Genomic DNA, 16,913 nt, shown 5'->3' with positions numbered 1-16,913 from the left:
CAAAACAGGACTGGAGCCACAGAGCAAGTAGAGTGCTTACCAAATCCAGACATCTCTTCTGTCGCTTCTTTACTTCATGCTCAAGGTTTTCACATTCTTTTCTCTTCTTGCTCAGCTCACTTTCCTGGAACAACAGTGATTACAAAGCAAAGAAGAGTTACATTGAATCCTTACTTTTTGGGATCTCTAAAACATTTAATAGGAGATAATGTACAAGCCTGAAGACCGTGAAAACAACGTGTCACAAAGTGACAAATAAATTGCGTTTACATTTCGCAATGCGGAAAATGTTGGCTTTAGTTGACCTCTGACTAGATAACGATGAGGTATTACAAAGCTTAGCATCCTTTAATTATTCTAAATGCAGCTTACATGCAGGACCAGCATAGGAGAAATCAGCTTATTTCAGCACTGCTACAGGACCTCAATTACCGCTAGGACTGTTTGGGGGGAACCTACAGAACAGACGGCTAATTGCAGACAACCAACCGATGACACAGTGAGACAATAATGATAATAGAACTGGATCTGTTTGATTGGGTATCGCATAAAAACATGGATGATTGTAACACAAATGTATTGTCAGCTGTTTGACAACCAACGAGGACAGTGAACTGAACAGTGTCCATTTGTTTCTTCTCCCTCTTATTTTCTGCATCCTCCATACGTCTTTATTGTCATTTGAACCATGCACCAAGTAGCTTTTTTTTCCCGATGGGACCTTCAAAGCTGGTGACATCAGCATGCAGGGCATCTTTTTCATAGATCTGTGAGGCCGAGCAAAGTGCTAACATTGTGTGCTAGCATGTTCCCAATGCTAATGCATTTATGTTTGGTTTGACAGGTACGAATGGTCACCGCGCTGACGGTCTTTGCTTGCATTCTTATATTTGCCAATTGGCACTCAACCCACAACAACAACAGCACACAGTGAAGGTGAGGCTGAACCTGATGATGGCACTGTGGAAAATGAAGGGGTTGTTTAAGTTATTTATTTATCCTGTGGGTACTATTGTAACAAAGTTGTTGTACTGACCGTTATTGCTAATGGCTCATGGCTAAAACCCCCATCTACATGATATCTGGGCTAACACTGTCTTTCTGTGAGAGCTCAGCGCTTACTCATGATGTAACCCATCTAAGATATTTGCCAGTTGGTTTATGATGTGAGCTGAAGATCCAACAAATATTTAAAAAACAGTCAAATAAACCTTCAAGCTTCATGTGCAACTAATGCAATTGAGAAACTTATATAAATGTGAACTTTACACATAAATTACAACTTCCACTCTGACAGAAAACTGCACAACGGCCTTTTCAAAGCGCACAGACACCTCAGCGAGAGCACCGCGGGGCGTGCGGCTCTGCACATGCACGGCTCACGGCTAAAGGGTGAGGAGTCATGCAGCCTGTTACTGGCACTAATGCCATTGTGTAATCTGCTCCCTCTTCACATCGTTAGTTCATGTCTGGAATCTCCATTTCCCATCCCGAACCAAGAGAGTCAAGAACACAGAGCTGAGAGGGAATATGTTCCATTTAAGCCGCGAGACCCTTGTGGAGAGTACGCGAGGGCAATGTGCCACTCTTCGGTTTCCAGCGGACAAGCTCAAAATAATCCTGCTGCATTACATAACAAATCTCACCATAGATTGCCCGTCGGTGGCAGTGAGCTCCGTCGCAGCACTGAACTCAGGCTTCAGCCTCGTGAAAAAGCAACGTGAACGTCGAGATTTCTGCATCTATACCTGCTTAACGGACTTTCAGGATAGAATCCATTTGAAACGTCCACTGCTGATCTCTAGTAGCCTCCTGCATTACTAACCCATTTAATTTGAGCAGCACACAACAACCATAATTGGTGTATTTGACAATGTTAAATGGTTTTAACAGATTTTCTCAAGTGAGTTTGTCTTCATCAAGGTCTAATTAAACTGGATTTTACATTGAGATTCAAACTGAAAAATGTAGGACATTCGCACGGGAAACTCTTGTATGATGATTTTTAATGCATTTTGCGCTACATGCGTATGTCTTTTTCAAATATCAGTAGAGTGCTACATGCTCTCACCAGAAACTGTAGGTGCTGCTCCTCTGTGTGTTCCTCCTGACGGGAGGGGGGCGGGCTCAGGCCCGTTTGGGGCGTTACTCGCAGCCCCGACTCCTCCGCCTCTTCGGGAGTCTTCGCACACCTGGATGGAGCTTCATTTAATGCCACCCGCGGGGTCTCTCCTACAACCTGAAAGGGGACAATCATTCATTCAGTCATTTCATATTTACACACGTGATGTGTCAATCAACCTCAAGGACATAGTTCAAAACAATCAATACACATATTTCCTGTAGTGTTAATTATTTAAATTGTTTGGTGCATCAATTCATCATGATGATCATGATTTCAGAGACACTGCTGTTGAGTTCTTCAATGCATTTAGTTTTTAAGCACCACAAGCCAGATGCTATATGGAGCCATTATATTGGGGAAGCCGATATCTCCAAAATAAGGTCACTCACACCAAAACAGCCAAAATTGCGCGACAGGTGAGAGGGAAAAATATGCAGATTTGATTGGGCGGTGAACGGTCTGTTTAAAAACGTGTTACTGAGAAGGTAGCCAACATGCGATTGTTAAACTGTAAAGTCACCCCCCCCTCCCACTCCCACTGTGAATGAGGGATTAGCATCAAGCCTTCTTCCCAGTGGTCCGACTACAATTAAAGAATAATCCAGGAGGGGAATCCCCCCCAAAGCCTCCAACAGGACGACCTCACATAGAAGAATACCAGTTCTTTCTAATTAGGTCTGTGGGGACTTTAACTTTAGGGACAAAAGGGACTAACGTTTCACAGGACGCTGCCTTTCTCAGCTGTTGATTTTTATGAATCGTAAGATTTGTCTAACTTGGATCCAGGTTGGGGGGCAGGCTGACATTGGTTGAGGGTTAAGAGTCGGGAATCAGTGTCTAATTTTAGAGCAAACCTACTTATGCTCAAAGTAGAACTGTGCTAGTGCAGCCAAAGCCACGACCCAATAACAGGTTTAAAGGCGCTCTGCTGCGAGCTGCAAAGTGATTGTGACAGAAATGATGAGTACTGTTAAACCAGTCACTTACACATACAGTTACAAATCAACGAGAGTGATACAGTATACATACTACTTATGTTATTGTTGTTATTTGTTCTGACAATATTTGGCAAATACACCAAAACACATTTTTTTATGTCTATTATCAAGCATACAATACAAATGTTGCAAATTGTTTCAAATAGTTTGGTTCATGAATATGATGCTATTTATAATAGAGCCAGTTGGGAAACACACTTGGATGCTGAGGGTAACTCCGTAACTGCAGACTTATTTCTACTAGAATTAAGCATTCTTGTCTATCCCTATAACAAGAGAAAGATGAACAATACAGGCATCCCTGACCTTACGGATGTATTTAGTTGATTTGCATGGGCGATGATAGACGTATCTACCAACCAAAACCACTTTAGTGCAAGTAGAAAAACTAGCAACAGTTATTACTTGATTTTCATTGATTCATTCATTATTCTCATAAACCGGGAAACTTTCAATGACAATGACATTTCACAAGATATTCATCGGAATGACATAAAACGACACGCCTTGGAATTCCCAGAATCCTTTCATTCTGCCTTCTGCATGACTTGTAGCAGTTTTCTGCACTTAAATATTTGTTTGTTAAAACATGCAGATGCTGTGAACTAGTCTTCCTCTCACATGCAAAGTTCGCATCATGAAAGGTTTACGGTCTCAAGCATCATGGCAAATACAGCCAAATACGGCCTGAGGACGAAGCCGATGACCCACTGGGGTGATTTAGCACCACATCAGTGTCATGTCTGTTAAGTTAAGTGTGGCTATCCCTGGTTTATCTTCTCGGATAGGTGACCAGATGGTGTCAGTGCTGGTGATAAAAGGCCAGCAGGAGGCACTAATTCCATTGAACCCCTTAGAAAGGGGTTCCTGTGCACAGGTACGAGGGCGCTCTGCAGATTGCTCTTTTCCTTGTCATTAAAAGGTCCCGTTACATCCATCACAAGTGCAGATAAACCATTTGGTCCCAGCATACCAAGAGAGTGGGCTCGCTTCATCGTGTTTGCTGCTATAATCTGGCAGCCATGTGCCAGAATCTCAATGCGATTCTGAACGGACCTCTTCCTTTAGAATCATTATCCCACTACTCAGTTTCTTCTGAACATATTTGCTGCTTTAGCTCAGCTACTTCTGGCACAGGTGACTTCAAGGCGAATTTGTAAACTTTAGCCTGACAGGGACAATGCGTTATTAACAGTGTTGCACATTGATTGCTATGAGCCTGCAGGGGAAATCCTTTTGAAAAGAGCAAAGGGAACACGAGAGCTCACAATAATGAGTTCAAAGTAAATATCATCAGGGTTCAGGCGACGTGTGATATAATGTTGACATGGTTTTGACGTATGAGCACAGAGGGGGGAATGTAACATAATGCCCACAATGTTGTGAGGAATAAAAGAGCATTATAGATAGCATTACACACCAACACTTATACACCAACGCTTAGGCTTTTACCAGTAATTTCAAAGGTTTATGTGCCAACACAGTAACAAAACGTAGTGTGACCTGATAGGGGTTACAAGATTTCACTTGGTCACCATTCTATCCTCTTCTATCCTCTCATTCAATCTATTCTATTCTATCCTCATGTGAACAATTAAGGAAAAAATAAATAAAACATCAACTTCGAGAGTTCCAACTGATTCAAAGAGGACAGCTGAGCAAAAAGTACTCAATACTCTTGACAGCAGGTCCCATAAACGGCAGCAACAAAGCTATAACATATTTGGGGGGGTTGAAAACTGTGGCACATTATGTTATTGTTTAACTCAAAGCAAATACATATATAACATTTTGGGTTATTGCACAGTTATACATGAGCTGAAACATCCAATATTGAAGAAGTACAATAATGGTTTTAATATAAAGGGGAACAGCCTCCTCTGAGGCCACATGGTTTAATAACTGTATACTGACAAAAGTAATTCCTAAAATAGGGTTTGTTTGCATTTTGAGTTTCAAAGTGTATAACTGTATGATTTGTTGATTTATTGCAGCAGTGTTGCATTAATTATCAACCATCCAGTCAAACATGGTTAGCATCGGCTTTAAATCTAAATGATCAGTTCCAGCTTTTATTATTAGGTTATTATTATTAACGCCATTTCTGCAGTAAAGGGCATTTGTCCTTTGGCTTGAATTGAGTCATGACAGACGTTGAAATACACCATAAAGTGTGTACAATGGGGACTGACGCTTTTTAAATTTGAAAAATACAGCAATCAGAAACACCATTCCCGTCTCTCTGCTCCAGTACTCTTTGCAAATGCACGTGGTTAATAATATTACATAACAAACTGAACTTCTGCAAGGAAGCACTTTTGGCTTCTCAGTCATAAAAATAAAACAAATGAAAAACTCTACGCGTCTTCCACAGGGGAGGCAATAAAACTGCATCCACAAGAGCGCACAAACTAAAACACAATTGGAGAGAGAAGATCCCATCGCTGAATTACAATCTGATCGTCATCAATAGACGCCCGGTGACAGATGCAGCCATGTCGAAGGTCTGTCCCGCTGCCGGAGCATCATAATCGTTTTGTAGACGAGTTCTTATCACAAAGAAGCTGGCCTCCGCTCGCACGCTACTCGACGGCGTGAGGTGCCACTGTGCACACTTCATACTGATGTGGTCCATATATACTAGAGGATCAAGTACACCTTGGGCCCGTGCGCACTAACGCAGGGTCAGATCCCACATTCAGCAGGCCCTGAATGCCATAAGCACATTGGGGTAATCCCTGCAGACTACTGAAACGGGTAACTGGATCACTTCTTTTAAAAGCACCTTAATGGATTGGCCTGGACGTTGATTTTCTTTTTTAATACGTAGCATATCAATGTCCACCAATCATACTCTCTGCCCGTCCTGTCACTAAGTCGGCCCCGTCTAAATTCTACATCTGGAAGCGCCACAGATGACCGTCATAAAAGTGGGTTTCTGACAGGCTGCCCTTGACTAGGCCACATGCATGTTGTGTCCTTCTGATTAGGAAGAAAGTGGCATTCCACCTGCATGTGTGGGATTTACTGAAATGATTATTAAAAAAAGCAACTGCAGGCATGAGACGGTGAAAGAAAAATCCCCTGAGCTGGGAGTCATACTGCGCACCATCAAGGCCCGTGCAACATGCTGATAATCTTTCAGAATATGTTGGGGATTTTAACATGTAACACAAATGCAACGCTCGCTGCCTTGAGCCAACGCTCTCACACTCACGATACGTCATGACACGGATTCGTTTTTTTAGTGTTAAGTCTTAACTTTGAGTGCTGCACGACTCCCGGCTCGCATCCGAGCAGACACATACGAGGTTAGGCAAGGAGGACTACAGTGGTGCAACAGCGACTGACATGCAGGCAACAACAATGTGACCTACCCCTTCGGTCTGTGGCAATGTCGAGGCTTCTTCTGGCCCGCTAGTTATCCAGAGCAGGGCGGGAGATAGAAAAGTCTCTAGTGCGGCCGGAGTCTTACCTACCACCCAAAACCCTCTCACCGCTGCCACGGCAACAGAGAGCGGATTACTGGACTGTACCATTCCGTTGTTAGAGGGGATTAGAGTTCACACAACATGGCCCCTTTCTGGGTGTGCGTGTGCCACTGGTGGTGCGTGTGTGCGTCCCACGAATGGGAGATTACCACAATCGGCATTCTCATTTGAGCTTCACAGGCAGAGAATTTGCTCTACTTCGCTGGCAGTGGTGCATTTTACAAGAAAAACAGCCATACATAAGTTGTGTGCCTTGACGTAGACGGATATTATTGCACACTCAAAAGGACACCATTTAAAAACACCCCTATTACGGATTTCTCACAAGATTTCACATTTCCAAATAATATCCTTTCTACATGAAGGATCCTTTTTATATGTGGTAAATGGTCCTTGCGTGGCCTTTTTAGTCTTTGGACCACTCAAAAGTGCAGAATACGTTTTTACTGGTGTGACTGAATGTGTGGTTCAGTATTTTAGCCAAAGGATGCCGGGGATCGAACCGCCGATCTTTGGATTAGAGGATTCAACCCGTTCCCGGACATCGCAGCGATTCGGAGCGGCGGTGCTCGATAACGAGTCGCACCCCGAGCATTTTGGTCCCAGCAAGCGCGAACGTGAGAAGAACCCGGTTGGCCGTGTAGCAGTTTGGGACGAGCCTAAAAAGCTTACAGTTTGTGCGTTCTTCACATGTTTGGCCAGTTGTTGTTTTATGTGCGCCTCACTTCACGGGTGAAGAACGGTTTCTAAGAACCAAACCGAGAGGAGAATTAAATGAAGGATCAGAGCGTGTGACTTTTGTATCTTTGCTCGGGCCCAAGTTCAAGGCGGGGAATCATCTCATTATGGCTTGCGGCAGATTAGTATCGGGACCAACGACAAGCCATTATATAACACAGCATCCACGCCAAAATAAACATACACTGGGTTCCAGGGGGAAAAAACACGTATTTACTGCAGCATGGTACCACACTGTCGCTGGTCAGAACCTGCTCTAGTGTTAGTTGTCATCACATACCTAACCTCAATTTTGATGAACAGCATCAGCATACCAGTTGCATTTTTTAGACAGAGCTACAGTTTTTCCTCCTTTACAATATCTGCATCATTTAATATATAATGTATTCCCATTTACAGAAAAGGACCCACACTTCAAAACAACTATTAACAAATTTACTCAGCGGTTGCCATTTCAATGTCATGTACAGACGACTTGATGTCATCGGTTTGAAAGTGCATAGACATGGGTCTCATGTTCAAATTGCTGAGGGCCAACAGGGGTCAGCAAAGAGTTGTCCTCTGTTAGGAGGGGACTTTACCTTGTCTTCCTCGTCCTGCTCCTCGATGTCCCCACACTTCTCTGAGCCGTGGTCAGGAATATGGTCGCGCTGCTGTTTGGAGGACGTGACAGACAGCTGCCTCTGGAGCCGCAGCACCTCCCTCTGAGACTCCCTGAGGAGCCTCTCAAATTCCACTCTGCCAGATGGGACAGGGGAGCCCTTCACAGTGACACACACACACACACACACACACACACACACACACACACACACACACACACACACACACACACACACACACACACACACACACACACACACACACAGATCAAAGACCGCCGCAAGACGGGCACATCATCGTGGCAGCACATTATCCTTATTCTAATTGAGCTGTTCTCAAGCAGCATTGCGAGTTCACCTGTCATCTAATCAATAAATATCCTACCAACTCTATTGTAGTCTAGAGTGGAACTATTTTGGAAGATTTAGAACCTCTTTTATAAGTCCTATTAGATGAAAACAGTAATACAAATGACAGTCAAAGGCAAAACTCATGCAGTACAACGGATTCTGGGTCATGCACCACCGAAGATGTTCCAAGTCATTTCATCTGGGCATTTCATCTTAATGTTCCCATTGAAGATGAGAAAACCCCTTGAGCCTGATCATATGGTGGGAAATGTGTTGAGGATGACCATGAGATCCAGCGCAGACATGCTCACTAGACAGCTCATTCTTCATTATAAAAATCCAGCAGATGTTCACTTTCAGTAAGGAACGACCTCTTAAGTCACTGGAGCAGTAATTAAAAACAGGCACTTAGAAAGGCAACCTATCCCTGCACTCATTACTCATCACCAGTGACGCAGTCTTTCTAATACGGGCTTAAGAGGGAGTTAGGATGAGTAGTGCCCACGTCGTCCAGCAGAGAGCAAGCTTGTGGCAGGCACGGCGAGGAGGGTTCAGATCAGCGGTCTGGTTAGGGTTACGGTTCATATAGTTCCTGAGGAGTTCTGCAGGAAGTACCTTCGTGGTGCCCTGCCGGGCCTCCAGCTCTCGGCACTCTTGCTGCAGGGCGGCAATCTCTTTGTCCTTAGACAGCAGCAGGTCGGCGTGCTGGGCGAGGTCACGAGCTCGCTGGCGGGCGAACGCCCTCTTGCACTGCTCCACGGACCCGGGCCTCAGCAGCGACGGGGAGTTCACCTGCACAAGGGTAGGGAGGGCGTTTGTATCAGGACACACTTCTTGTTTGTGCGTTGAGAGAGACGCCGTGCATCATGCAGCGTTTCAGTAGAAAAGTATTACAGTATCGGATTTGATTGTGGCATTCAGGTCATGTTTCAAGAGACCACTTGTGAAATTATTGAATGACGACTTCACCACTGATTTGTGAGTTGTGGCGATATCTCTATTATAAGGGAACTGCCCACTGCATAAGCGTCTTTACGTACTATAGGAAAAACAGGTCAGGGACTTGGGAATACATTAGCTGAAGCTACAGTTTATGCATGCGGTTTGCAGTCTAACTAGCTTTTTCAAACTGACAGATTCAATCTGTGTACTACATATTTCAGACCAAATCTATAGAGAAGTTGATATTTATGTCTGAAAATATCACATCAAATTGGTTTCCTTTCATATTATAATTAAATATGCTTAAAACGCTTAAAATGGCACCGAAGAAAACTGTAAAACACAAAAACACTAACATTTATATTGCATCACAGAAGGGATAAACATTATCTTAAATAAGGTAATCATTAATTATACTGTCTCCAAAAGAATAAAGAAATGTATTTTGAGAGTCTTCCATAAATAATTATTGCATTTTTTACTTCTCTACATAATAGCGAGCTTGACAGCTTTCTCTAGTGAGGACGGAAATGTAAATTTATCACAATGAGCTCATTGTGAGTGTTTGATCACAACCCGTTGCAGCTGTTCTGTAGATGAATTACATCTCAAGAGACTTCTGACAATAAACTGAGTTGTTACAGCCAATCTAGTGATGCATTAAATGATTCAATAGTGTGCCGGTATTTCATAACAAGGCGGTGAGTGATTTCATCACTCTGAACTATTCCATTCCACCCGTTCCCGGACATTGCAGTGATTCGGAGCGGCGGTGCTTGATGGCAAGTCGCTCCCTCGAGAATTTTGGTCCCAGCAAGCGCAAATGTGAGAAGAACCCGGTCAGCCGTGTAACAGTTTGGGCTCCTTGGATTTCTGCGGCATACCACTCTGAGGTTGGCCTCCTGCAGTTTCCGAGCTCTCTCCTCCAGCCTCTTGGCGAGAACGGACAGCTCTGTGTTCTTCCTCCTCAGCCTCCTGACCTTCTCCTCCGTCTCTGGGGCGCTGCTCTTCCGCTAAACACATGGGAGACAAAATATCACCAGCGGGCTAAATTCTAACGATTGTCCAGCCGGGCTTGTTAATGGTTTAAAGAGTGTTGTTTGTTACCAGTGGGAGGCTCAGAAGCTACGTGAGGAAAGGCCAACACACTGACCACATAGACATTTATTTATAAACTGAATAAAAAGGAGCGGCACCTAACTGAAACAATGCCCGTTTAAAAATGGGTTGCTGGCTGCTTCTGTGCACCTGGCCTACTTTCTAGGAAGCCTTCCGTGGAGACTACAAACCCGGTATATTTTTAGTCTCACCAGCAGGCCGTTCTCCTCCCTCAGTGTGGCACAAGTTTTCTCCAGCCCGTCGAGGCCTCGCAGTAGCTCAGAGTTCTGACGCACCAGGAAACCGTAGTCGGTGCCATTCTGGAAAACACAAGCACAACAGTTTTATTAGTGGTTTTATTTAAACAACTCAAGGATTCTCAGGTGCCTCCCTCAGCAATGATTTCCATGCTTCTATGTAATGATGGCTGACAGATGATAGTCCTATGACAAGGCTTTTCATTAGGCACCGAACAGCTATTGCAACATCGTTTACTCAGTGGACGAGGAAAGAGAGCTCGGCTCTCATGTGCTGTGAGGAGACGTGCAGGAGGGAAAAGTGGATCCTACTTTTTATCTGGAATATTGCTGTAATGAATACAGCTTTAACAGTGTGAAATTATCCTGGGTGTTACACAAATGAGCTCGTTATTTTTGTGAGCCCTTAGTGAAGGGCCCAGCTCAACAAAGCAGCAGAAATGTGGCAGAAATCCACATTCCACAATCCACCGTCCTGTGGAGAAGAACCGCAAAGCGGTGCACGGATCAGATTGGTCTTCTGGTTTAAAGGCCGACAATGGCAACTTACTTTCCGCCACGGGGATGCTCTAAAACGAGCCCGGAGGCTCAGGGCGGAGGGGTGAGAGTCGACCTGGCACACGTGAGCACAAATGGCTCCAGTGAGAGCAGATGGACGGACGGGGTGAACGATAAGCTGGAAGTGAACGGGAGGGCGTGTCCTCAGAGTGAACGCCCACAGCTACTGAAGTACCCACAGACAGATGGAGGTCCAGACCAGACAGTGGTAGAACACACACCTCTCTTAATACACCGGGGGATCTCGCTACTAAAGTAAAAGAGCCTTCGGCTGCAATCACATGAAAATGTTACATTGCACATCTTGATGACGTGGACATAAAAACCACGCCAGCGTCATCTCAGATTATGGAGTTTTGATAACTGTAGATGACCGGCGATCATTCGGCTCCTTGGAGGGTTTTATTTCGACGCTGCTGTACTGGTTTCTTAAGTCCACACTAATGACCAGCTGCTGACTGAACCAGCAGCTGAGGCTCCAGAGTGACGGTAACGGTAAGTCAGACACGCTGTGTCAATATCATAATAATAACAAAGTAGTGCCAGAAAAGACCATATGTTTTCAGAGAACACACAGAGTAGCGGACACAACGTTTGGGACTGAAATCATTAACCTCCACGACCCGAGGAGGAAAATAATTAGCAGAAGAAAAATAATTAAAACCGTAGAAGTGGAAGCAATATTTACAAAATAAATTGCATATGATTGCAAAAATCCCTTTATCATGGCTGGAATCACACACTTATTTTATTTCATAAAATAAGTGTGTGATTCAGTAAATTTCCAGTCCTATCTAAATTTGTAGCGAGTGTTGTCAAAGCAACAATTTAATCAATATTTGACCGTAGACAAAAAAGCCCCAACAAACAACAACATTTACAAAATACCGCTTACCCTTAAATTGAAGCATTATTGATTATTATTATTGATACATTATAGAGCCACTGTGGGTAATGTTGATGTTATTGCATTGTGGGATATTCACGCATTTGGCTTCATACTTACTTCATACCGCTGTCATTCAGTTTTAGCGTATATAGCATGTCGTTAGCCACGGGATGCTACTATTCAAGTAACCGATACCAAGCCAAAGGCATAAGGACACACGCCACCACCAGGTTTCATTGAGGTGATGCTGAGATACGACCTGGCAGAAATAGCTGCAGCCCAAAGTACTTCCACAGATTGAAGCTGTGTTATGTTGCCTTCTCTTCACAGCAAACACTTAACGGCTCAGAAAGTGTTGGCCTCTCAATTGATCCTTTGTGTCTTGGAGAGTTATTTTGCCATCAGTTCCTCTCAGGACGACAATGATAAAGCCCGATCGATCACCTCAGAGGAAGTCCGGCCAGAGCGAACTCTGCCTCCATTCTGATTCTAATGATCTTGGAGTGCGTCCATGTCTTGTAATTGTTCCCTAGCAATTGCACCAAAATACTCCAGAGGCTTTTCTTTAGCTATGAAGTAATGCCGGCTTCCTGCGGTGAAAAAAAAAAAAAAAAGAGAGAGAGACAGAGCCCGCTTCCTTGCTTGTCTTGCTGCCACAGAAAAAGGGGCTGCAGGTGGTGAGGTCCACTCAAGGTCAGTGTATTAGCATTCAGCCCGCGCTCCGCTGTGGCGGCATGGCGGTTCTCACGGGGGCCTGGCTGGGTTGGCGAAGCAGACAAACGCAGTAGCAGGAGGAAGGGGGTCCGCATAAACGTCTGTCGGGAAAGCCTGGGCCTAATGAAGCCATGTCCCTGCGCTCCCTTTGAATCGATGCAAGCAGACAACAGAAAGGACTGCAGCGGATTCAGAACGCTGCAGCTCGAGTCGTCACTAAGAAAGAAAGTGGATCACACTTGTGCTTGTGTCAGGGCTTCGGAACAGAGGATGTTGCATGTGTACAGACTGTAAAGCCCTCTGGGGCAAGTTCCTAATTTTAGGATAATCAAAATAAATTGAATGTCTGTTTTAATTCTGTTTTTGAATTTACTTTTATTTTGCCTGATGTTTAATGGTGTTATGTGAAGCACTTTGAAGATGCCTTGTTGTTGAAATGTGCTATACAAATGAAGCGGCTTTTCCTGAAGCGGTAGATAAAACAAAACCTTTTTTTTTTATAGCTTTCGCTATAAGAGGACTAGTGGAATCCTTTTGGGGTCGTCAGATTATGAATACAATGAACGCTGTAACACAGCTTCTCAGAGAGAACCCCGCTGCATAGCAAAGCCTCGACCTACAGGGACAGGAGATCTGCTCGTGTGTAAACACAAAGATCCAGACAATCAAACCCAACAATGTAGGTAGATTTCTCGCGTGAAAGGCAGAGTACACACACCGAACGGCAGAGAGCCGTCACGTCTGTCACTCGGCAGGCGGCTCCATCGCCGACACACGCCGCTGGCCCTGTTTGCGAACGAGAGCGGAGCTATGCTGAGGAGCTGTGATGAAAAGAGGTCTTAAAAAGCTTGATCAAAACTACCAAACTTCATATTTGTTACTAAAAGCTGACACTGCGCTTCATAAGGAGGCAAGCTGCGTTGCCTCTTGATTATCTGGGTCAGTTGCTGGTTTAAGTGCCTGTAAGGCTCAATGAAAATGGCTTAGTGCTTTCTGGAATTCCTCCCGTCGCTCGTAGAGAAGCAACGGCGACACCGTGGAAAGATTATAGGGAAACCAGTCAATAAAGACAAATCTTATATCCAATCGGCCTCTCTCGCTTTACGTGTCTCATTTGAGGCGAATGAAACTGCCTGAGAAAAAAATTGCACACAAAAAAGTGCACACAAAGTGAGAAATAAAAAAGAGTGACTGAGTAAAATAAAATAAAACCTTCAAAACAAAAAGTAATGCCTGTCTGAAAGCTAAAATAGTTCTAAGAAGCTTGCCACTGCGCCAATGCAGCAACTTTCAAAGTCAGTCTACGGTTTTAAGAAGTCATACGGTTAATAGAGCTTCACCGTGCGTTGATTTACCGTTATTCAAACATCTGCGTGTTGACGCTGTGAGCTAGAGCACATGGAGAGATGCGAGACACAAGTTTATGCAAGAAGCATCTCGCAAAGCATCTTGACACCTGCAGAAGGAGGCTGCAAGGAGAAACGTTTTTTACCTTTAGCGGCATCTTTTGATTGTGTGGAATCTGAAAAGGTTTTTTCCATTTGCTTTCTGTGTCACTGTACATGGTTCTCTTTTTCTAAACTGCTAAAACGTATAACAGGAAGGTGTATTCCTGATGAAACAAAACATAGGACTTCAATAGTAGCCGTCCATCTTTGCAGTATTAGTGAGGAGAAAGCTAGACAAATACAGACAATATTGATATCAAAAGAGAAGTGAAGTAACTAAAGGCAGAAGAAGTTTAAAAGATTTGAACAGATCATCGAATGTTCAATGTAACCTTACATATTCATGAGGACCCCAACCACATTATCCTTTTGTCTGGGATCTCGGGGGAAGCTTTGGTAAGGCGTGTGGAAATGTCTAGACTGGTTTTACCAAAACACCAACATCAGCATTTTCAGCTGACAGCTCAAAATCCCTCCTGCTGTAGAGTCTACGGAGGCGTGAAGACAAAGACACAGACCTGCACACGGGACACACACACACACACACACACACACACACACACACACACACACACACACACACACACACACACACACACACACACACACACACACACACACACACACACACACACACACACTTAACTGACTCTTAATTATTAAAGCAGCATCATGTCCGGTTTATATTACAGCCGCTACCCATGAAATGCCGCGGTCTGCTTTTAACAGAACATCAGCATACCAGTAATCATAAATATAATCGTAGGTTGGGGGTTGGGACAGAAACAATATAGAGCTTATTTGTAGGGAAAGATGAGATAGGAGGAGGGGGGAGACAACGCAATACCTGAATAAAACAAGTCTGTAAGTCTCCTGTCTGCATACCGAAAAAAAAGCAGCAGCATAACATGATAATCATTATTTGATTACAATGTTTAGTGTGGGAAGCAACACCGTAATACTTTATAGTCACTATCATCCTACATTTATTTTCCGGAGTTTTAGAACCCTAATGCTTAGTTAATTCTTAATAAACGCTGGCTGCTGAGTTTCCTCCTGCAGTGCTTGCTCAGAGGATTGGCATAAAGGAGGCAGGCTGCTGAATTTGGAAATGTGCCTTAATTAAGCCAGACCCTGTCCGCTCCCGATAATGATGGAAAGGAATCAACCCCACGCCGGCACATTGTAGGAGGACGGACTCTTGAACCCTGTTTTAATTGCAGCAGAGGCGAGTAACTGAAAAACCTATAACCCGTCACTGAAGTGGATACTAATGGACTCCACAATATCAGTGGGGTGCTACAATTTACAGCCAAATCAATGACTGTCTTTAAAGTGGGGGCGAACAGACCGGCCGACGGGGTCAGGGGGTATTGACCGGTGGTGCGAGCGTGCACGTGTCTCTATGCGCGCACGTGTCTATCAATTTTTCAGTATGGATTCATTTGTCTCAATTTACTGCTAACTAACCAACTGTTGTTCCAATTGCTAATCAAAGTAGCAATATTCACTGGTTTTAAACAACCTCAAACTAGGCTCACATTTTTTGGAGATCTGTAGTGTAAACACTTCACAGCGAGGCTGCATTCTGCAATGGCCTCAAACAAAGCAGAGGAACATCTCTGTTTGTGGCCTGAGGTATTTTCATTAACACCGTCTCTCTCTCCCTATACTCATATATAAGTCATGAAGAGGCCCTTTTAAGTGTCCTCTCAATTCCCCTCCTTTGTTTATCATAACCCCCCCTGTCCTCAGGGGTACCTGACGGTGACAGATTAGGGGATCTCTCTTAGTGCATCCGAGAACAAAGAAGCGACACGAGAGAACCCCCTTTACTTCCCGAGGCGCCGACCACCCCTCGTACCAACGACCCCTGGAGGAGCCGGTGCAAATGGAGATGCTCGTTAGGGGCCTTAACCCCACGTTTAGAATATGAGATCTGCATACATTTCAGCATATGACCTCGAAGTGGTGTGCACTAGTTGACACCCAGGGATGTGTTTTTTTTTCAGTCGCGTGTCTTGGTGGATTCTCGGGCAGCGATGGGCTAATTCATTCTAGCACGCTGGGTGCAGCGTTAATTAGCGTCAGCATTCACATCCTTGCTTATATAAACATTTACAGTCACGCCCCCCCCCCCCCCCCCCCGCACTGCAGATAAAGAAAGTCACGGTGCAAGGGGCTTCAATGGGTGTCAAAGACGCAGAGAACATCTGCTGCTCTAAGAAGTCACAAGATGAACAGAAAGCGGGCGGGGGGGTGTAGCGTTGGATTTTCCCGTATAGTACAGTGTCAGCAGAAAACAAATGGGGTGGAGGGGGGGGGGGGTGATTTGGTTCATCCCCAACCCTCCACAGGTTCAATAGAATATAACCCTTAATCTTGCCAATGTAAATTGCATATGCATGCAGCTCCCCGTAGGAATTGCAACAGCATAATTTGTGGTCCAGCACAACAGACAACACGTAGAAGTGGTTGGTGGTTAAATATTACAATTAAAACCACATAAATGATGATAAATACAACGAGGCAATTCTTTTATGCATCCTCCTATATACAAATATTGATGGCGCATTTTTTATGCATATTAAAGACACTAAAACTGGAGCTGTGTTTCGGCAGGATCTGTATAGTTGATAAAAGGTTATGGGTCTGATTTCTAAATGAGGATTTAAAACATCAAAGCAAGCATAAGCATACGA

The 16,913-nt window shown here is 44.2% G+C and overlaps 1 protein-coding gene across 31 annotated transcripts in view; it reads right to left on the bottom strand.

Moving 5' to 3' along the window:
• tspoap1 (TSPO associated protein 1) overlaps positions 1-16,913 on the bottom strand; it is a 49,355-nt gene that overhangs the window by 22,571 nt on the left and 9,871 nt on the right. For 30 of the 31 annotated variants that reach the window (XR_013468262.1, XR_013468263.1, XR_013468264.1 and 27 more), the window contains 6 exons: positions 10,558-10,665; positions 10,132-10,260; positions 8,921-9,097; positions 7,934-8,113; positions 2,072-2,239; positions 41-124 (listed from right to left, as the gene is read on the bottom strand). Coding sequence is in view for 27 of the 31 variants with exons in the window: in XM_078106161.1 (XP_077962287.1) it covers positions 41-124; positions 2,072-2,239; positions 7,934-8,113; positions 8,921-9,097; positions 10,132-10,260; positions 10,558-10,665 (846 nt within the window). In the remaining 4 variants the exon portion in view is untranslated. Of the gene's footprint in view, positions 1-40; positions 125-2,071; positions 2,240-6,500; positions 6,679-7,933; positions 8,114-8,920; positions 9,098-10,131; positions 10,261-10,557; positions 10,666-16,913 lie in introns of those variants that run through there. The other variant, XM_040180339.2, reaches the window with a different exon arrangement.

The sequence above is a fragment of the Gasterosteus aculeatus genome, chromosome 7 (assembly GCF_964276395.1).
Source record: "Gasterosteus aculeatus chromosome 7, fGasAcu3.hap1.1, whole genome shotgun sequence".
NCBI lineage: Eukaryota > Metazoa > Chordata > Actinopteri > Perciformes > Gasterosteidae > Gasterosteus > Gasterosteus aculeatus.
Note: the sequence above shows the minus strand (reverse complement) of the source record. Positions and strands in the feature narration are given on the sequence as shown.